This window comes from Aaosphaeria arxii (assembly GCF_010015735.1).
Source record: "Aaosphaeria arxii CBS 175.79 unplaced genomic scaffold BU24scaffold_1, whole genome shotgun sequence".
NCBI classification, from domain to species: Eukaryota; Fungi; Ascomycota; class Dothideomycetes; order Pleosporales; genus Aaosphaeria; species Aaosphaeria arxii.
In genome coordinates this window covers 4,674,442-4,695,551 of record NW_022983474.1, presented here as the reverse complement: position 1 = coordinate 4,695,551, position 21,110 = coordinate 4,674,442, and the positions used below count along the sequence as shown (strand labels likewise).

General features: G+C 50.3%; 7 protein-coding genes across 7 annotated transcripts; 5 read left to right on the top strand and 2 right to left on the bottom strand.

Moving 5' to 3' along the window:
- Positions 1 to 2,029: 2,029 nt before the first annotated feature.
- BU24DRAFT_404981 (integral membrane protein-like protein) lies at positions 2,030 to 3,098 on the top strand (the record flags this gene model as incomplete). The annotated part of the gene is made up of 3 exons (XM_033525675.1): positions 2,030 to 2,167; positions 2,228 to 2,668; positions 2,721 to 3,098. The coding sequence occupies 3 exons, from the start codon at positions 2,030 to 2,032 to the stop codon at positions 3,096 to 3,098; spliced, it is 957 nt and encodes a 318-aa protein (XP_033390407.1).
- Positions 3,099 to 3,286: 188 nt separating this feature from the next.
- BU24DRAFT_36791 (uncharacterized protein) lies at positions 3,287 to 4,225 on the top strand. The gene has a single exon (XM_033524356.1). The coding sequence runs from the start codon at positions 3,474 to 3,476 to the stop codon at positions 3,957 to 3,959; it is 486 nt and encodes a 161-aa protein (XP_033390406.1). The 5' UTR covers positions 3,287 to 3,473; the 3' UTR covers positions 3,960 to 4,225.
- BU24DRAFT_417712 (alpha/beta-hydrolase) lies at positions 4,161 to 5,962 on the bottom strand. The gene is made up of 2 exons (XM_033526791.1): positions 5,506 to 5,962; positions 4,161 to 5,181 (listed from the first exon to the last, which is right to left on the bottom strand). The coding sequence occupies exons 1-2, from the start codon at positions 5,513 to 5,515 to the stop codon at positions 4,337 to 4,339; spliced, it is 855 nt and encodes a 284-aa protein (XP_033390405.1). The 5' UTR covers positions 5,516 to 5,962; the 3' UTR covers positions 4,161 to 4,336.
- Positions 5,963 to 8,224: 2,262 nt separating this feature from the next.
- On the top strand, positions 8,225 to 10,381 carry BU24DRAFT_471114 (PAP2-domain-containing protein). The gene is made up of 6 exons (XM_033532679.1): positions 8,225 to 8,313; positions 8,376 to 8,402; positions 8,471 to 8,805; positions 8,859 to 8,907; positions 8,957 to 9,087; positions 9,136 to 10,381. The coding sequence occupies exons 1-6, from the start codon at positions 8,231 to 8,233 to the stop codon at positions 10,023 to 10,025; spliced, it is 1,515 nt and encodes a 504-aa protein (XP_033390404.1). The 5' UTR covers positions 8,225 to 8,230; the 3' UTR covers positions 10,026 to 10,381.
- A 549-nt stretch (positions 10,382 to 10,930) lies between these two features.
- Positions 10,931 to 15,022, top strand: BU24DRAFT_417710 (uncharacterized protein). Its single transcript, XM_033526790.1, has one exon. It carries the CDS (start codon positions 11,136 to 11,138, stop codon positions 14,871 to 14,873), a length of 3,738 nt encoding a protein of 1,245 aa, XP_033390403.1. The 5' UTR covers positions 10,931 to 11,135; the 3' UTR covers positions 14,874 to 15,022.
- Positions 15,023 to 15,196: 174 nt separating this feature from the next.
- On the top strand, positions 15,197 to 18,660 carry BU24DRAFT_363083 (DUF221-domain-containing protein). Its single transcript, XM_033524198.1, has 5 exons — positions 15,197 to 15,556; positions 15,712 to 15,863; positions 15,918 to 17,104; positions 17,157 to 17,555; positions 17,610 to 18,660. The coding sequence occupies exons 1-5, from the start codon at positions 15,473 to 15,475 to the stop codon at positions 18,410 to 18,412; spliced, it is 2,625 nt and encodes an 874-aa protein (XP_033390402.1). The 5' UTR covers positions 15,197 to 15,472; the 3' UTR covers positions 18,413 to 18,660.
- Positions 18,661 to 19,826: 1,166 nt separating this feature from the next.
- Positions 19,827 to 20,514, bottom strand: BU24DRAFT_404976 (uncharacterized protein; the record flags this gene model as incomplete). The annotated part of the gene is made up of 2 exons (XM_033525674.1): positions 19,827 to 20,007; positions 20,084 to 20,514. 2 exons carry the CDS (start codon positions 20,512 to 20,514, stop codon positions 19,827 to 19,829), a joined length of 612 nt encoding a protein of 203 aa, XP_033390401.1.
- Between the last annotated feature and the right edge of the window lie 596 nt (positions 20,515 to 21,110).

Sequence of the window (21,110 nt, the reverse complement as noted above, 5' to 3'; positions counted from 1 at the left end):
GAGTACAGAAGTTGAGATATTTCAAAGTATGTGATGTGGTCTACTTGCAAATTCGATATCCCAAGCGCATAAGGAAGAAGATCAAAAACACTGGTAATTTGGATCTTAATTTTTATTGCACTCAATAGTGAACATGGTACAGTACGATGGTTTTCATCACGGAATTCTTCATAAGACTGCTATGCAAAAATGTGGTGCGGTAAGTACAGATGAGTTATAACAAAGACAATGTCTCGACGTCCTGGCGGAGACTGATGACGAACGGGCTGAGAATACGGCAAAGTCGCTGGCCGAAGAACTGTGTCGGAACAATCCTGGTCTGTCTTTGGGATGAAAAATTGAAGATGCAAAGAATAATCAGGTATTGTGCCGTAAGTGTATCCAGGGTTCCTTCCAGGTAAGGTGGAAGGATTGGGTTGGTGATGGGATCCTCGTAGTTGTGAACAGCTATAGTGTAAGTGTATGGTAGGCGTAGGCGTAGTCGCAGTCGTAAGTGGTAGGCTGTACTTAGCAGTTGGTCTATTATTAGGGGGTGGGCGATGGTCAAAGCGTCGGACTGCGCAATTCTTGGCGATGGGGTTAGTTGCTGACGGCCCATTGGCTGGTTTCGCCTTCACTGCTTGGTCACCGAAATGAAGGGTTAACCGTTGTTTTCACTAGCACTCATAGACACTCTTCGTACTCTATACTGTAATATGTACTTACTGTTCCTGGACTGTTTGTGAGAATGATTGACTGGTTGCGCCACAGTTCTTCTGCGTAGTCTTGCCTGTACCGTGTAGTAGTGTAGTAGTGTATACTATTTGGGCGTTTTGCTCCTACTTGCTCATGCGAGATGAGGAGATTTATCGGAGCTAACATGTCCCCAAAAACGTGGTGCATATCGGATAGTAGCGAAGTATGATGGAGGTTCATGTCGCAAAGCTCTAATCAGATCTAGATACAGCAAAGCTCAGTCATTCCGTTGGCAACGGCATCGCAGATGCTTGAAGGTGCTGATTGATTCCGTCATGGACAACTCTGCTCCAACGCTCAGCAGCGTCACGGTGAGAAAGATGGGCAAACAGTCACTCCCAAACAGGTATCTTCCCAAATGACAAGATGCGAGGGTTTCCCTCCTCTTCTTTGTGTGTCATCACGAAGCCTGCTGGGATATTTCCCATTGTAGTAATGGCAAGCAGCTCTCAATCCAACGGGTGGGCATGGACGTGTGGTGCGGAACACGCACACTGACATCAAATGCGCCGATCCCACTCGTAAACGCTTGGCTCATCTTTCCAGTTAGCCAACTCGGCAGGATTTGCAGCTGAGAGGAAGGGAAGATTGGGCAGAGAGAAAAGGCCCGCAGATGGGCTTGATAGAGTACGAGTAGTGTATGTACTGTGGGTAGTAGTGTAGTGTGTGGTGTGGTGATTGAGGGTCTGCTCTGCTGTAGAGCACCGCCATCCACGCCATTCGTGGACCCGTGGTTAATCAGAGCTAAAGAAAAACCTACGGTCGTAAGCAAAGATGGCGAATCTAGTCCACAGTGGGTCAAAACCCGTGAGGCTGGAGGCTGAAGGACGCGAAGAGTGTGCTTAGCATGATTGAAGCTGCAGTGATGTGGTTGTGCTTGTGCTAGAGCAGGGCAGGGCCACAATGTCTGTGTGAGTGTCCCGCCTCTAGTGCACGTCCCCCGTCCCTTCCTTCCCCAGCAAACTAAACTTCCCTCAGCCCCCTTGAGGCTTTCAGCTCAAATCTTACAGACGAACGTGCAAGTTGTACAAAAGCCTGCCTTCCACGCCTTGCTTTCCCCTCTCCTCCATCACCGTTCACTACTCCACATCACCAACAACATCCTCCATTCACTTCGCGGGTTTCACGCCTCTTACGATCTTCCGACATCCGTTTTCCGTCGCTACATCCATCCCATACGATCGTTCCTCCACACCTCTCTCTGACGTAACACCTCCCTCGGGCTCCCTCACAAGGTCAACCACAACAACAACAGCAATCACACACACAGTTACCCAACAACAACACCGCAGCCATGGGTAAAGCAGGAAGATTCGCATGCATATTCTTGCCTATGGCATTGACCATCGCGTCACTCATTTGCACAATCCTCGTCTTCTCCGGACAGACCAACAAGGACATGTCACTACCCCGAGATCTGTACTTCATCAAGGTAAGGAGAGCCCACACAACGATGCTCGTCACTAGAATATCTCACTGACCCGACTGTTAGATCAATGCAAAAGACTTCACAGCAGACCCAGACACGATATTAGACAAGATCCCCGATAACATCGAGATCAACAACGACCTCCTCAACGCTCTCCAGAGCGTCGCCAAGGCCGACGACATCAAGGACTTCTACAAGGTCGGACTCTGGAACTACTGCGAGGGCGAGATCAATGACAAGGGCGACGAGAAGATCACCCACTGCTCTCCCCGCAAGACCAACTTCTGGTTCAACCCCATCGATGTCTGGAACCTCAAGGACACCGCCGCCCAGAAGGTCTTCGACGATGAGCTCAAGAACGGCGTCGAGGTCTACTCCAAGATTGCCAAGTGGGTCTTCACTGCCTACGTCGTCACCATCTGCTTGACTGTCGCCGAATTCATTGTTGGTATCTTCGCCATCTTCAGCCGCTGGGGTAGCCTTGCCACCACCATCGTCTCTTCTGTAAGTTTCCGCCGTATACTCCTTCTGCGAGCCCACTCTAATGCATTCACAGGTCCAGACTGTCTTCATCATTGGCGCCGCTGGCGCCGTTACTGCCATCTACGTCAGCTTGCTCGGTGTTTTCTCCGCCGTCCTCAGCCACTACAAGATCAAGGCCGAACTCGGTGGATCCATGATGGCCGTTGTCTGGCTCGGTGTTGCTTTCTCGGTCGCGTCCGGCTTCTTCTGGCTCATCTCCGTCTGCTGCTGCTCCGGAAAGTCCCCCCACAAGAAGGTCTCCGTCGAGAAGACTCCATACACTTACGAGCGTGTCGCTTCTCCTTACCTCGGCGGCCAGCAGCAGGGTCACCAGCTTGGAAACATGCCTGCGTCCGGCCACGGTACCACTGGTACCGCCTACGAGCCCTTCAGGCACGATTCTCGCGTTTAAGTGACGGCTTGAGGAGAGATGAGAGTGTGTGGACATTGAAGGTGTAATGGAGAATGCCTGTAATGGATATGTTTATCAACCTGGCAGCGCAGACTTGCATGACGCAATGTCATAAACATGAAACGATCATGGACGACAACTTTGGGTTTTCTCTCTTTTTGATTATGGGAAACGTGTTTCTCTATACCACGGCGTTCTAGCATGGAGCATTGGAGCCATCTATTATTTTGGTTTACAAGAAAAAGGTCGTCAAGTAGGGCGGCGACTGGACAGATAGAGTTGACCGGTTGGTTACGAGAGAATATCTTCTAGCCACCGTTTTACCATGAAATATCTTTGAACTTTTCCAACATCCTCATTCTCTTCCTTCTGGTGATGAAGTTCGTTTTGAGTTGTCTGCCCCTCAGTCGCAGTAATTTCCGGCTAGCATGTACGGTACAATCCATATCGGCGAGGTATCAGCTCCACCAGAAGAAATGCATGCTCGAAATAGTGCTGACAGGATTCTTACCCACGTCATCATGGTTTTTGCTAGCTCGAACCTTTATGCCCCATCCGACTACGCCAGTAATTCCGTCCACTCTAAATCTAGATAACTTGTACGAGGCTGAGGCTCATCATCAAGCAACAAGAACACTAGACAACTGTACACACCAACCCACTCATCTACCTCGTCTGTTCCCAACGTCCCCTTCCAAGAAAGAATGCTTGAAAAGAAACCTGAAATCAAGAGGTACTACTAATTGGCAATTAGCGGTATCCCAACCTCGACCCCAACTAAATCTTACACCCACGCCGTTCCTTCGGGTTCGCAGCCGAAGTTCGCTCTTCTCGCGCGAAGCGGCTGAGGTGTGCGAGTAACTACGTACGAACGAACACACACATGAAGAGGATTCTTCTCCGCTCTCGAGTCGGAGGGCGCTGCTATTGGTGCGCGTGATGGAGCCAGGGCGGGGGATGACGGGCGGATGGGTGAGATAGTTGGTTTGCCCCGATTGATTGATATGGCTTTTTTGGTAGTTGATGGGATGATGAGAGAGAGGGAGAAGGGGGAATGTATTCAAATGTTCTTGATTTTCTATATGCGATGTGTATATGCGTATGCGTATGCGTGGCTACTGTGACCAATGCTTGTGATAGTCATAAAGAATGTTCATGAAATCCCGAATTTTGTATATATGCACGTGTATGTTTCGACAGCACATTCCCCCTCGAATAGCCATGAACAGGCCGTATCATCAGCTATTCCAAAAGCTCCTTTCCTGCTGATTGACGACGATGTCCGCGATCTCGCGGGGCCTCTCAATCGCAACCTCATGGCCCGTACCCTTCATGACGATTGCCTCGACGCCGTCATCACCCAACACGCCCTTCGCATCCGGCACGAGCTCCTCAGCAACGACGATGGGATCCGTCTCGCCGAGCACGAGCACCACCCTGTCGAACGTCGACTTGCCCTCCCGCATGTTGTCGCGGATGATGCGCCAGCGGTGGTGCTGGTCGTGGATGGGCGCGTAGCGGATCGAGGATATGAAGGCCGGGACGAAGCCGGCGTGGTGCTCGATCTGCCAGTCCACGACCGCGCCGACCGTGGACTGCGGGTGCGAGGGCAGCAGCGCCGTGTGCGACGAGAGGTACACGGCTTGGCTTCGTAGGCCCCCGCCGCCTTTCTTCTTCCCTCCGTCGCCGCCGCCGCCGCCGCTGCTCGCCGTGTTGTCGGATTCGGGCTCGATGGTCCGGGCGGTCGAGGGCCCCGTGTAGAGTCTCTTCGCGACGAGGCGTTCCACGAACGAGTTGGGGAGGATGCTGCTGCTGGAGTAGAGGAGGCGGGACTTCCACGTCACGTGTTTGGATCGGATGAGGCCTCCCGGCGCCAGGAGGATGAGGTTGGCGATGCAGGAGGGGAAGTGGGATGCGAAGTCTGCGGCTATGGCGCCGCCCAGGGAGTATCCGATCAGGGTGAAGGACTTCCAGTGCAGGAGGGAGGACTGGATGGCGATGAGGATCTGGGTTGCGTAGAGTGATGAGTCGTAGCGGTACAGCTTTGGGTCTGGGGAGGCGCTGTAGCCGCGGCCGAAGAGATCTATTCGAAGGTGTTAGTTGGATGTGTAATCTATATCTATGTTCAGGGAAACTGGAGGTGGGGTAAGGGGGATCGAAATGGATGATTACTGAATGAGTGAGAAACTGAAAGGACAACGAAAGTTTGGTAGACTTAGAGAGTCTCGAGAAGTTGGGAAGGGAGGAAGAAAGCAATATCAAAATATATCGATCCATCGAAGTGGAGTCCAACGGATCATCATTGGCGGTATGGATGTGATGCCGCTCGTGATGAATACTTGATATTGGATTGAGGACTCAGATTGAGCCGACAACGACATTGGGAAGAAAGTCTACATAAACCTACCCATAAGCATCACTCTGCAACCTCTTCCGACCAACTCATGGGCCAAACCAGCCAAAGCAATGCTCGGAGTGCTGATTCCATGTATCAGAAGGACCTTGTCTCCATCTTTAGGACCCCACTCGTATAGCCGAACAGTGCCATAAGGACTGTCTACATCTCGTGCTCCGGGTAGAGCATCTAATGGATATGGCAATGGCTTAGAGTTCTTGTCCGCAGACTGAGAAGATGCGATTGCCTTGGGAGAGGGTGTGAATCTCGGTCTATCTGTTCCGAGGGTACTGGTCGTCGTCAGATTGACGATGACTGCACATGCACCGAGGGTTGCTACACCGGCGAGTAGGTACAATGGAACATTATGAGATGGAGGAGCATTATGTCCAAGGCGATACTTGGAGATCAGACCCGACAGAGTGGACATTGTGAGTGGTAGCCAGCAAGAGATGTTGGGTGTTCCAGGTCAGAAGGGTCGTTGTTCCGAGGTCCCAACCAAACTCTCCCAGCTAAGATAACTCGCTAGTTACACGATGCATCGTTCTTCATCCTTCTATAAGTACTGAAAAGGGTAACATAAATATAAGAATGGGTATAGCAATGTATCAAATGAGTAGTGCCAGTTAAGAACGGTTTGTTTATTTTCTTCTTCAAGGATATGAATTAATTATCATATGAAAACTTATATGGCTATGATCTGAGGTGAGTAGCCGAAAATACTAAACTTCCGTACGTTTGAAGATTCATGAATTCTAGCAAAATGTAGCAATTGCATAAAAAGGGCACGAGCTGAGTTCATCCTATATTCCTTCAATAACGTAGTTTTATACTAGTAGGATAAACACCCGAAGTGGACATGTCGCTCTGATCCAACGCACACCAGCTACTTGTATTGTCGTCGATAACTCACGGAACGCAGAAACGATCGCGGAAACCTAGATTCAAGAAGGAAAATCGGACTTTAGACTGTGCATCATAATCCTTCAATTGGCTCATTATTTAAATGTACTGACCCGTGTAATCATTACCATCCCTGTGGATTGCGCCCCAATAAATCGCATCTATGTCAAAAGTCATCCTGATTCTATATAACCTTTCCGGAGCTCAAGGCAATTGGTCACAGTAAGCATCTATGCGCTGTAACATTCAAAGGCATTGAAGACTAGAATTCAAGCAGGAGCAAAGAATATCCTCTACTAATCACTAACATCTTCAGCATCCGCCTGCGCAACGTCGCGATATTATTCTACAGGAACTCGTACGGAGAGATTAGATCGGCTAACCTGATGTGCGGCGGCGGACGACGATCTTCCTACAGCCAAGGGGTAAGCCGCCCAAGGGTAAGGGGACAGACCCTCATAGTTGTTACAAGTTGCTATGAATTGTTTTAGTGGCCAGTTGTAGCCTTTTTTTGCCTTGTGGCACAGGGAACGGTCCTTCGCGAGAGGGCCGCTATTTTAGCACTGGCTCGTCTGCCGCGTACGCTCGCCATTTGCTAGGTGTCAGGGCTTTGTAGAAACATGTGAGCCAAAATTGGTTGTTGCTGAAGGGGTCCATGATGGGAAAGTCTTGTCCTTTTCTCATCGAGGTTTGATATGGTCGCAGTTCCGTACTCCGTACACAGTTACAGAAATGCTATCAACGAAGCACCGGGAAGTACGGAGTAGATAGGTTAACCGTGACTATACTTGGGTACTTGGTCAGCTCGACTGGCTGACACGATGGTAACTCGTTGTGTGATGCTGGACAAACAAACACAGATGGAAATGGTAGCAATTCTGTTTCTTCCCTCTTCTCACCGTCCACATCTACTACCAGTAGCTAGGTAGTGTGAGTGTAGGTATGTACTTTGTAGGTACGGAGTATATGGCGCATGGACTTCCCTACTTCAACTTGATCTTCGCCGCCCTGTGCGGCTGATGCTGGTGTGCTGATGCAGATGCCAGACGCCAGATGCAGATGCATGTATTTGTAGCGCAGTTGAGTTCGGTGCAGGACGGGGCAGGGCAGAGCAGGGCAAACCTTTTGTGTGGCATTGCATTGCCATGATGCTTGCAAGTTTCCCCCATAGAGGCATAGAGGAGTGGCCAAGCGCACGTCTCTTTGCTCGGCGGAGCTGCTAATTAGCTGCGGTCAGCTACGTCCTGGAGACATTGACGACGACTTACCACCACTAACTTCCGTTCACTGGCTTCTTACTTGTTACTGCTATTGCTCTAGTTACCAGCTACTACTCGCTGCAACGACTACACAGTGCACACAGTGCACACACACACACGCCTCAGCCTCCTTCTGGCTATCTCTTACTTACCTCACCTTACCCACTCTGTCACTCTCTTGTCTTTCCCCCTCCGCTTTTGCTCACTCCTTCCCCAGGGCTGAATGGAATTCATCCTTGTCTTTGTCTGCGTTCAGAGCCCCTCCGACCTGTCTTTGATATACCGACCCTTTTAAAGCTGTCTGCCCGTATTTGCTGCTCCGACTTTGCTCCTCCTTTCCTACTCCGCGAGTCTCTCCGTGAGAGCCGCCTGTTTCGAAACTCCTTGGTCCTACGATCAAACCTTTCCCTCCTCAGGCGCCGCTTGCCACACCCCGTCTTCTTTCTTCCTGCGATTATTATAGACTTCGCTGCCGGAATCCCAATACCCTGATCAATACGCGCTCTGGGAACTACGCAACACATCGAGATATTGGACGCCGCTGCATGGACGGCTGGATACGGTGGTAATTCGCAATGCAAGACTGGTCGAATTCTGGAAAGCTTCCAGAGCGTCTCCCGTTCTCGAAGAAACGTCTCCCTAAACGAGTTATCTTCTCGTATGTGCAATTAACACGCCAGCCAGAGGCGCACTCCCAGATTGCTGACGATATCTACGCAGGTACATTTTCGACTATGTTATCATCGTGTAAGAGCTCACCAGACACACGACCACTTTCCCTCATGATACTCTCGCTAACCGTCGCGCGTATACAGCGTCCTTATCGTCGCCTTCTACATCGTAGACAAGATCCCACCTTTCTACCAACCTTTCTCCCTCGACAACTACACCCTCTGGTACCCATACGCGGACCCCGAACGTATCCCCGTCTTCCAGCTCTGCCTCATCTGCGTCGCCGCACCCGCTGCTATCATTGCGTTCTATACCCTTGTCATAGATGGACTATTCTCCCACCAGACGCCTATGCCGGCGGGCGCTCATGGACTCCGAAAGCTGAGCGGACGCTACAGGCTGAAAGACAGGCTCTGGGAGCTGAATTGCGGTATCTTGGGACTAGGTGTCGCAGTTGGAGCTGCTTTCACAATCACCGGTATGTTTCGCTACCATGCAGATATGGTTTACAGAGGTTGACAATGAGTTTAGGTGCCCTGAAGAACGCGATCGGAAAGCCGCGCCCTGACCTGATCCACAGGTGCGTTTCTTGTGACTATAAAATAGCAATAGTAAGCTAATTGTTCTAGGTGTAACCTAAACATGGATATGGTCAAAGCAATTGCGGACCGCACGCTCGCAACCGTAAAGTTTTGCCAGGAAGAAGATAAGGCAAAGCTTAATGACGGTTTTAAGAGCTTTCCGTCTGGTCACAGCAGCAGTATGTATTTGACTACTCGAGGATTCTTTCATGTCTGACATTGTACAGCTGCCTTTGCTGGATTATTCTATCTGTCCCTCTATCTCGCTGCCAAATTGCATGTGCTTGATTCCAAGGGAGAGGTCTGGAAAGCTTTCATTGTTCTCGTGCCTACGCTTGGAGCTTGTCTCGTGGCCGGATCCCGAATCATGGATGCGCGCCATCACCCGTTCGATGTTCTATTTGGTAGTGCTATGGGAATACTGGTAGCTTGGGGCTCATATCGACAATACTTCCCTCCCGTCTCCGAGACATGGCGGAAGGGACGCGCATACCCAATTCGTGCATGGGGCCGCCAACCGATCGCACCTGAACAACTCACGACACGAATCGATGAAGACGTAGAGCCTCTTCGCCCTCTGCGAAGGGAACCCACAGACGTTGAGGATCGCGCAGCAGCTTCCGGATTCTCCGCACAGGCAACAGCTGGAGCCGGCAGCACCTCGCCAGGTGTCAATGTATTCCGGGAACAAATTTCACAGTCGCAGCGGCGGAGACAGGATGATGGCCAGCCTTACGGAATTCAGCATACCGACACCCTTGCATCGACAATGTCTACCAAGGTTGCCAGATATCAAGGTCAAATGCCCGGCCCGAACCCTTTCGCAAGCGATAGTGTACGGCGACAAGATAACTACGACTACTCTTCCTCTGACGAAGATGACAACTACGAATTGCAACAGCGATACGGACGTTCAACAACCCAAACTGCCGGTGCATCTTACAACCAGGTCGATGGCAGACTAACAGACACGGGCTATCACCCTCCCTCAGGAATCAGCCCACACCCCACGCCACCTCCTCACGCGGGCGACCGTCCCTTCCAGACTACAGGCCCGACAGGAGATCTCGCTGACGCACCCAGTGCTCCTCCACATTCTATAGGCACTGCTGCCTAGTTCTCCTGAAGTCCAGCAGGGAGCACATGACGGAGAATCTTCGATTGAGGAAGCGTCTTCGGTATTTTCGAAATAGTTATTTTCGCACATGATACAAACAATAGGCCGTATCGAATGGGTGCTTCGACGAGCAACTAGCATGGCATTTGATATGATAGCGCGGCGGTTCCGGCGCTTTTCGAGGGTTTGGGAAAACTAATTGCATCTTTTGTATGATGAATGGTGTTGGTGCAATATCACACTTTTTTTTTTCTGGAATATCGCGCCGGCCTCATGGTGCGCTGGGTTATGTATGAGCTGAGCATTGCACAGCGCTTACTCAATATGAGCATCAAGGAATATCTCGAAATGTTCAAATACTTTATTTGATTTCACGTAATGACTTGTCCCTCTATTCCTTGTGATGATTTCTTCTGTTTCCCAACGCTCATGTGAACCCGGCCGAACAAATGTTGATTTCCCGATGACTACCCATGGTTATATCTGTTGGACAATTTGGATGCTCAGGATAACGTTTAGAGATGCGAGTTAGCGAAAGAAAGAATGTCATGTGTGTATTCCGTACAAAGGTTAACAACACAGGTTTCTTTGTTCGGAAGAGGTGCGGAATTCATAGATAGCCTGCGTTGCATAGCACCTAACTACATTAGGAGAACAGGGTGATGGATCTAGACGGGATTGATGTAGTCTCGGTAATCCTACGAGTACAATCGAATGAATACCTAATGTACCTCATAAATAAGACGGTGCTGCGTAAACAAAAGTATGTTATTAGTAGGTTCGGCGTGGTCGGAATCCCCCACATTATTTGTTGTGCCTAATGCATGTGGATGTGGCTTGAGCCGATCGACCCTGTGGCTTACGCGTAACTCTTGGAGCATCCAGCGTCATTAATAGCTAGTTACCAACCTAGTGCCCATCAGTCGTTGCTTTCATTTCTCCTATGCTCTCACTCCACATTCGCTCACACGCCTTTTCCATTCACAATTTCGATAATTCTTTTTCCTGTTACTTGGTGTTTTCACTCCTCACGCCTGGCGTGCGACCCTCCGATCATGCAAGTCCCTCCACCACCGTAACCGTCTTTCCTCCCAACAGGAGTAATAAATCATGTCCGAACTGTCAAGCGAGGGCCGACCTTCTGTGTCAACATCATCCTCACATACCTTGAATTCACGATATTCGAGTTCGCACGCGGGAAATGGGGAAGGAAGCTCGACACAAAGGCTGCGTCATGCCACCGGACATGATGGCGATGCAGGGCATAGTTCAACGGCATCCTCGTCACGGACAGCGGGCAGCCCATTAAGACCAGTGCCAATCGAAGAGCAGGACAACTCACATCGAAAACAGCGGAACAGGAAGTCTGGTGGCTTTCTTCTTGATCCAATCTTCCCTTCGGGTCCTGCCTCCCGCACCGCACGTCGAAGCGCACACGCCGAAGATGCGACCCGCACACGTAACTCGCGGCACGCCCACGCCCATTCCCACGAGAGTAATACCCAGCGGAATCGAATACAGGCAGATGGCTCTGGAGTTGCCCATAGTTCGCCGTTGTCGCGACAGGTGGCCATAGCAGATGAGACAACGGGTGAGGAGGGGAACGTGGCTCATGCTACGGGCAATGATGGCAGTGAGAGACTGCGCGTAACAAAGACAAGGAACAACAACCGCGATAAGTCATCGTCAAGGCAGTCTGCGAGTAGCGACGTACAAGCGCCAGCAGCAATTGATCCGAACCAGCTGGTACACATGGCCTTGGACCTTAGCGAGAGTCGACGAAGAAACTACTCTGCTGGACAGATCATAGGAGCGCCAGGTACAGATACGAGGAGGGTGAGATCATCTATCGGGCCACACACTGAAGGAAGCCTCCGTACACAGGGCAACAAAAGCAGCCTGGGACAGTATCTGAACGAGCAACGACGTATATCGCGGGCCATGTCTCCGACAGGTGGCCGAAGTTCACCTTCTCGTATACGACATTTATCCACCTCAGCACCTAGGCATCTGTCAGTTTCTGTACAGGGACAGTCTCAAGAGCCTTCGGCGGCGACCTTAGCCCGACGTGATAAAGCGCGTGCGTATATCGAGCTTCATATGGAGTACCTGCGTCTTCTTGACTATTTACCGCCACTGAAGCCAGATGCCTCGGCACCTGGGAACTTTGTAGTTACTGCAAACAATGTGCCCGGTAGCCCACATGCTTTCCTTACTCGAACCCTATCACATGCGAACGCAAAGCACGACTTAGGGCGCCCTTACAATCCTCTACAGTACCTCAGAAATAGGAGGACCAGAGCTCGAGAGCGCGTTGTAATGGACCATGGATCTGAAGAATTTTCTGATCTCGACCTCGTCAGAGATTGGGTTGATAGAGTAGAGTTTGAAATCCAGACTCCGCATTATCGCCAGCATAACAAAGTAGCTTTGCCGGACCTTCACGAGGACTACCATGGTGCAGGTCTACCCTCCAAGCCCTCCAGACCTCGCATGGGCTGGGTATTCACCCCCGAAGAGTTATTGGCAGACGCACATTGGGCAGAACAGGGTGAAAATAAGACCTTACTGGAAGATAGGCATGGGCGCAAAATCTTCCCACTTGCAGACTTGCAAAGGCCGGATCTTCAACAGCCACGAGCAAGCAAGGAATACTCAGACAAAGGGCGGAAAAGCTGGACTGAAAGCGTTAAAGGGGTTAAGGTTACTGACTCACAGCGTGAAGAGGAAAGTGATCAGACGAGCGAACGCGGTCGTAAAAGACGACTCCTCCCGGGCCTACGCGTGGATGATAAGAAATCCAAAAAGCACAGCTGGCGAGGTTCACGGGCTCAGTCTTCAAGTTACTCCGACTCTTCGAGTTCAGATTCAGATTCACTCAAGCACCGGCAACACAAGTCTCGCCGAACCGTCGATGTCAACAACAATACCGGTCCTCTGGAGCTGCGCATCAATGAGATGCTCGAGAAGGAGAAAGAGGCAAAAGAGAAGAAGTCACACACACCCACTTTCATCTCCCCTGACACCCCTGACAAATGGGGATTTGGCAAGATCGACCCCCCAGCTCATGATTCATCTCGAGCTTCTTTAGAGGTTCCGGCCACATCCAATGGCTCTACCGAACACGCGCCTACCACTCTTATTCAGGATCTAAAAGTCCCACCAAAGAACAGAACCAATTACGCCACATCTTCGAGCCATCCACATGAACCGCGTTCATCCTTTGAAGACCTGGACAGCACCGCACCGAGCACACCACTTCAGCCAAAACCATTTCCCCACATTGGCACCAATCTGTCTCCACCTCCAAGTCGCGGAGGCTCTTTCAAGAAGACATCAAAGCACAAGCTTGACCTATTTCGGTCGGACGAGAGTACGAAGGGTCATAAGCTCGATCCAGACTCGGCAGGAACCGATAAGCAGCGGCACGGTAGACACTCTTTTGAAGAGACACACGATGACATTGGGCTAGGGCCTGCAATCATGGCTGCTCCTGCGGCAGTGAAGTCCTTACTCACCCATCGGCGGAACGAGAGCCATACCAGTTTATCCAGTCCTGAGGGAATTCGCAAAGATAACAGAGACTCGAGGGAACAAAAGGAGGCGCCATCGGCAGTAACACGTTTTCTTAAAGGGGTCAAGAATGAAGGGTCCAAGGTTGGCGAATTCATCTTCCGTCGCGACCGCCCGCCCGAAGATTCGGACACAAGCTCCGATTCTGAGGATGATGGTTTAGCCTCGGACGGAAATCAAAGTAATGTGCAGAAGAGACTGCGACCAAACCTGAGCCGGAACACGACCGCCGCGACTATTGCCAGCACCACATCGAAGAAGAACGGCAGGTACCACGTAGAATTACCCGTCTTTCGTTCCACCAACCAGAGTAACGACCAAGAGGAGACGAATGCATCCGATTACTTTTCAGATGATCATATCAGCCATCAGGCTCGTTCTATTGCAAACTCCCGTTCGCAGCGCTTCAAGCAACTGGCCCCTCCTCCTATTGACATGGACTCGATCTCTGTGACATCAACACCAGGACCTTCCCGGCCTTCATCACCTGATGCTGCTGAATCCGAAGATAGGCTCAGCAAGGTTCTGGCTCGGCCGGGCGGTGTTGGGCAGGCTGGTCAGCCCATTACTTCTCTTGCGTACCCACGCACTTCCCGGCCTAAACTCGAGAATCGGCACTGGAGTATCACAGATGATACGGGCGATGACATTCATCGCTCAACAGCTCATCACGAAGTCACACCGGGTGATATTGCCCGTGTTCGGGCATTGCTCCTGTGCTCTGGCGTCAAAGCTAGGGAAATTGCTCGGCGGGCCCGCGAACACCGACAAGAACCTCCGCGATTCTTGAAGCGTACTGCACAAGCCGTCAATGCCGAATTGTACTCAGTACCCAGGCAAGAAGAGCACGTTCTGGCTGCACGCATCCTGGTGCAAGACCTTGAGTCGTCTACACACGCACTTCAGGCCTCGGCGCAGCAGTTCAAGGACCAAACAATTAAGGACTTGACCTCAAGGATCAGTGATCTCAGGTCCAGGGTCGAGGCTGATCTTTTCCCACGAGTCCGGCAAAGCGGAGAAGAAGCCGTTCGGATCACGACAGTGGTTTCAGGAGATGCGCCCTTGACAGTCAAACAAATCATGGACGAGATTGATAAAATGATTCGCATGCGTAGAAGACGAATGCGTTACATGCGGCGAGTAGGCTGGATGCTTGTGGAATGGATGCTTTTGGGCTTCATGTGGTGCGTCTGGCTGATCGTTGTCATAGTTGGATTCTTTAAGAAGGGATTGAAGCTGTCTTTTGGCATTGTCAGATGGCTTCTTTGGCTGTAACGCATACCATCTAGATTCTTTTGTATTGTTTCTTTCTTTCTCTTCTGCGAGGCGTACAGGCATTGATACCACTTCGTTGGAGGGTTTTATTATAACGAACTTGACTGGATTCTTAAACTATTTAATATGTAGAATAGCATACACATTTGTAATCAATTCTCTTTACTTTATTACATGAGCTCTTCTTGGTCCTTATTACCTTGTGAACGTTCCGTGGTTTCGAAGATGAAGTGACATCCTCGCTGAGGTAGCCACGCTCAACGCACGCGCCACCACGCTGCCTACGTCATTATCAATGATACAGATGCATACTCCTGTCCCTTCTTCGAGATCTCCTTCATACTCTCTTTACGAACAAAAACGATCAGAAATATTTGCGTTTCTACCACATTTACTTCCTTTTCCCCCAGGATCGTCTTTAACGCCTGTGATGACGTCGCGTTGAGTGCATTGTTTCAGGTCGATTTCAGGCAATCCTACCTTCGAGGCGCAGTGCCCGACCCTCTTCAAGAGACACCTGCGGGCTGTATAGAGGTTCATTATTCGGTCTTCGTTGACAATATCATCCTCTTTACACTTTGATCTGAATTCTACGTAAAATGGATTCACAAAGGGTCTTTGGTGGCGGGTTTCCTGCTAGTGTAGCAGCACATGATACCCTTGATGCTTGGGATAAAGCGAAGGTAAGTTATCATGTAGATGGTGCGTTGCATTGGAGATCTTACCATGAATCTGTCCATGGCCCACACTGGATAGCTGCTTGCTTGGAAGATAGAAACATCATTGTCGTCTTCCCTTACAAACAATCATCACTTTGCTAACACGACGTTCCGAACAGCCTCGTGGATCCGCGTCATTGGCCGCAATATTGTCCGCCTTTGTACCAACATGGTTCACAGCTGTACTATTTGTCGGCGCGTTCGTAATCATCAGGCAGAGGTTTCCCAAGATCTACTCGCCACGAACGTTCATCGGCACAATCCCAGAAAAGTAGGTAATGCCTTATTTAAGTTTACAGTAACCTCAACATACTGACCATTGAAGGGATCGTACGCCATCACAAAGCCGCTCTTATTTTGACTGGTTCCACACATTACGGGTTGTTCCGGACAGATTTGTGCTTCATCACCAATCGCTGGATGCATATCTCTTTCTTCGATTTTTGAGGATGGCAATTTTCCTCTGCGTAGTTGGGTGCTGCCTGACATGGCCGGTTTTGATCCCCATCAATGCCACGGGAGGCGGCAAGTCTTCCGAACTTGATCGGATAGCGATTGGGAACATTGCAGACAAGAAGAAGCTATACGCTCATGCTGTCATTGCATGGGTATTCTTCGTATTCGTCATGTTTACGGTCGCAAGAGAGCGCCTTTGGCTCATAGGTCTACGGCAGGCGTGGAATCTTTCTAGGTCGAATGCGAAGCGACTATCCTCACGCATTGTTTTATTCTTGTCGGCGCCCAAGGACGCACTCGAGAAGGAGAACCTCAGTCGATATTTTGGCGACGATGCAGTTCGACTTTGGCCGGCGACAGACGCCTCGAGCCTGCAGTCCTTGGTGTCCGACAGAAGTTCGAGCGTAGAGAAGCTAGAGTCTGCCGAACTGTCGCTGATCAAATCAGCCAACAAACAAGCTAGGAAAGGAAGGCAGAGGGGCCACGAACCCAACTATGAAAGCTTCCCTTGGGACATCAAGAAGTCATTGAGACCTCGCCACAGACTTACAGCTCCAGGAGTTGGAAAAGAAGTGGACAGTATCACACATTACCGCGAAGAGATCAAGCAAAAGGAGGCAAAGATCAACGATAAACGTGAATCTTATCAAGGGACTGGCGAGCGTGGAGCAGCCGCGGTTTTCGTCGAGTTCAAGTCTCTTGCCGCTGCACAGATAGCTTACCAGCAAGTCGCATCTGCGGAGGTGTTGGCGCTGAATCCCAGGCACACCAGCGTACTGCCAAATGAAGTCATCTGGGGTAATCTAACATTGCCACCAGCTGTCCGCATCTCACAAGAAGGGGTGGCTACCGCCCTTGTCGTCGCTCTGATTGCGTTTTGGTCGATTCCCGTGGGTTTCGTAGGAGCATGGTCGAACGTTTCGTATCTTGCCGAGAAGTTCAAGTGGCTCAGCTTTATCAACAAGCTTCCAGACGTGGTTTTGGGATTGTTGACTGGCCTTATACCTCCGATGCTTACTAGTCTGCTGAGTAAATACGTGCCTAACATCTTCAGATGTGAGTTCTTTCCACTTCCTCGGTATGGCTTCACAAACTAATTCTAAGATAGATATTTTCAAGAAGTTCGGATCGCCCACCAACACATCCGCAGAACTCAAAGTATTGAGATGGTTCTTCGTATTTCAGGTCGTGCAAGTCTTCCTCGTCACAACCTTGTCCTCTGGGGCGGCAGCTGTTGCTTCACAGATCGCACTAGATCCGACAGCTGTGACGTCTTTGTTGGCCGAACGACTTCCTTCCTCGTCGAACTTCTACCTCAGCTACTTCATTGTCCAAGGATTGACTAGCTCTTCCGACAATCTGCTGAACTACTCGGATCTTCTGCAATGGAAGTTCTATGACTATGTCTTCGACAAGACACCGCGCCAGAAGTACAGCTCGTATACAAGTCTTAAAGGATTGGCCTGGGGCAAGGTCTTCCCGAAATATACCAATTTTGTGATTATTGGTAAGTGTACACAGGAACAACGGTCTCATGGCTCTACTAATGTTACGGATCTAGCCATCGCCTATTCATGCATCGCACCTCTTGTCCCTGCATTTGCGGCGGCCGGCCTCGCGCTATTCTACTACAGCTACCGGTACATGCTCCTCTTCACCGTTCAAGCAAAGATCGACACCAAGGGTGAATGCTATACGCTTGCCCTGCAACAAATTCTCACCGGCGTCTACCTCGCGGAGCTCTGTCTGATCGGATTGTTCTCCTTCCGCAAGGCCACGGGCCCGACTATCATGATGGGAGTCCTGCTCGTTCTCACTGCCGCCTACAACGCAGTGATGAACCGGTACCTGGCACCTCTCGAGAAATACTTACCAGCGGATCTCGCAGCAGAAGTTGGCAACGGTTCGGAAGAGGCAGCGCCGCTGCTGGCCGCTGAAGAAGGCGAGGCACCACCGCAGCCTTCGGACTCTCACATCGTCCGACTCGGCCAGCACGCACATGTCCCTCGAAAGGTCCTAGATCCCATCGCACGGTTCTTCCAGCCGCACATCTTCGCATCCCATCGAGCGATGAGGGCGTGGCTGCAAGAAGACGACTCGTTCGACGCCGACGCCGACGGCCCGTCGTACAAGGAGGAAGACGTCCAGAAGGCGTATCTAAATCCCGCACTAACTAGCTCCACACCCGTGATATGGCTTCCAAAGGATAGGATCGGGGCCACGGAGGTCGAAGTTAGGGAGAACGAGGAGGCGGGGTTGAAGTGCAGTGACGATGGGGCGTGGCTGGACGAGAACATCAAGTTGGAGTGGAGCGTGCGCGACTTCGACAAGATTCCCATCTTCAAGAGGGGAACCAAGTGGTGAAGAGGGACGAAATGTTCTATGCATGTTGGTTAGCTAGTCTTCTTTTTGAAATCATGTTATATCATGTTGTACTCTGATTCTTTTACTTTGGAATTTGGACAGGTAACAAGGCAAAACCAGACCTGGTTCATGATACATACTCTCTTCTTCCCTTCCTACATTTTTCTTGAGATTCTCTTCTCCCTCCCGAAAGGAAGCAAAGGAGAGTATTGAAGATGATGAATTGTCTAGGTAGCCCTAGCCACCTCACCCACTCGCACCGTCACAGGTAAATTCCGATTGTGAAGTATACAGAATAGGTAGTTTTTGGCCTGTCCACCTTCCTGCCCTATGACCATTCAGAACGCTCATGCTCTAGTTACTTTCGCCATTTTCCACAAGTCAGATCGGGAGAGGTAGGTACTCATTAATTAACTAATTGATTATAAACACAGGTCCCCGCTTAAAAAAGGTACGAACAAATACAAGTGCAAGTACGTTCGCTGCTCCAACGACCTAACGAGTCGTGAAGAACGTTGATAGTTTAGGTAGATACCAGATAGGTAGGTAGGAGGACAAGACTCCCCTGTCCTGTAAGACTACTAGCGTGTTTTTTCTCTCTTCAATAGTGTTGTTCTTTTTTTTTTTTCCTTCCTGTTCTTCTCGCCCTCAAGTCTGTCTCTGCTTGGTTTTTTGTTTCATTTCATTTCATTTCATTTCATGGTAGTGCTGGTGGTTAGCGCTAGGAGACGAGACATTGTTCTTGGAAGAATCCGTGCGGAGATTTCATTTTGGGTTTAGTTACTCATGGAATGTCTGTCTGTCTGCGTGAGATGTCAAGATGCAAGCAAGATGCCTGGGCGCTTTGGCTTAGCTTGGTGTCGTGGGCGAGCAAAAAAGTAATGTTTTTTGTTTGGGTTCTTTTGGGCATGGTTCTCGTAATTATGTTTTATTGACTTCGTTCCGAACATTCGGTTGTGGTTCTATCTGCACACTCGAAACTGGCATGGTTTTTGCTCGCTATTACCCAATTTGCTTGGATACAATCGTCATTCGTTGTCGTCGCTATCCTTCCTTTCCACCATCCATCCATCCATCCATTATCATGGGACCGTTGGGGAATATCTGCACATCTGAAGAACTCCAAAATAAGAGAAAAAGAACATGAAAGACATGAGAGACTCATAGAAGGGCCATATGCACATGAGGTGGTTTGCCGCCCAAGTGCCCCTCCCAAATGTCGCTGGGGTATTCCAATGCTAATGCATTTGCATAGATGGAACAGCCAAAAAAGGCTGCGGTCCATTGCTGCGCTGATGCTGCTTAGAATGCGACTCCGTTACACCTAGATAACATACAATTGCTGAAGAGTTAGGAAATAAAATATAGATAAACAGAAGGTAGAATCAATGAAGATCCCGAAAAGATGAGCCGTCTATACGTAGCTTCGTCGGCTGTGGGAGTAGGAGTGACGAGGGCTGCGAGAGCGGTGGCTGCTGCGGTGGCCGTGGCGGGAGTAGTGAGTCTCGCGCTTGACGACGACGCGGTCGCCGCTTCCGAAGTTGCGGTGGACGAGGAGGGCGAAAAGGAAGGTGATGAAGAAAAAGATGATGTTCCTGTGGATTTGGGTCAGCCAACGATTATAGAGAAATCGGGGGATATGCGCTATGGTGGGTAATTGGCAGAACTTACATGATGGCGAAGGCCCAGGTGGCCTTGATCATTGCGCAAGACTTGTTGAGGGTGAAATCGTACTTGTTCACATCGATTCTTGCAATTCCAAGGTCTGCGACGTAGGAGCCGTCGCGGTCGGCGCTGGCGCAATCGGTATCGGAAACCCAGCGCATCTCATAGACAGCGCCGATGAGCGCACCAACGAAGAGGAGATCAATGAAAGCGACGAAGTTTGCGGAGTGCTTCGCGCGAGCGTACAGGAACAAGGTCCCTACGCACCACACCACAGCCAGCACGAGTATTATGAACATGATGAGTAGGGAGCGAGGGGTGAGCTGGTTGGCGGTGTTGTAGATGTCGACAAAGTAGGCCAACATGCCCATCGCGGGGATGAGGGTGATGATCTGCATGATCCTCCAGAAGATGAAGGAGAAGCCGGAGAAAGACATGTTGATTGATTTGTTGATGTGATGAATTGAGGGTGAGTGTCAGGTATGGTATGTTCAAAGTGAGGGAAGGGAGGAGGAAAGAGTAGGATATAGTTGAGGTTGTGAGGTTGTGAGGTTGTGAGGTTGCTGACGTTGGCAAGTGCGAGGGTGTCTCCGTGACAATGGTGGGTGGTACAGCGAGGGAATCGAGAGATGCAGAGGTGGAAGAAGGTACAAGGTAGGACAGAGAGACTTTTATTTGTCTCAGTAGGATGACGATGATGAAGTAGCTGGGATCAGGCTTCTTGTAGAGGCAGAGGCAGAGGCAGAGGTACCTAAGAGAGAGGAGTAGGAATGGGTTGATGCAAAGTGACGTTGTGTGGTGATGCGCGAAACCTGCTATATGGTCATTATATCTAATAATTTACTTGGTTTTGCTGTTCCAGTCTTGGATGTTTTATTATTGTAGATGGCTGGGGAGGGAGTTGGGCCTTGGTTTCTTACTCGTACTCGTAGCTCGGTGGTAAGGTCGGTAACATTGCTAACCTCATCAGGTAATTACTAACCTTTTTAGGTGATAGTGACTACTAAGTTGGGGAGGGGAGGCTGGTCACGAA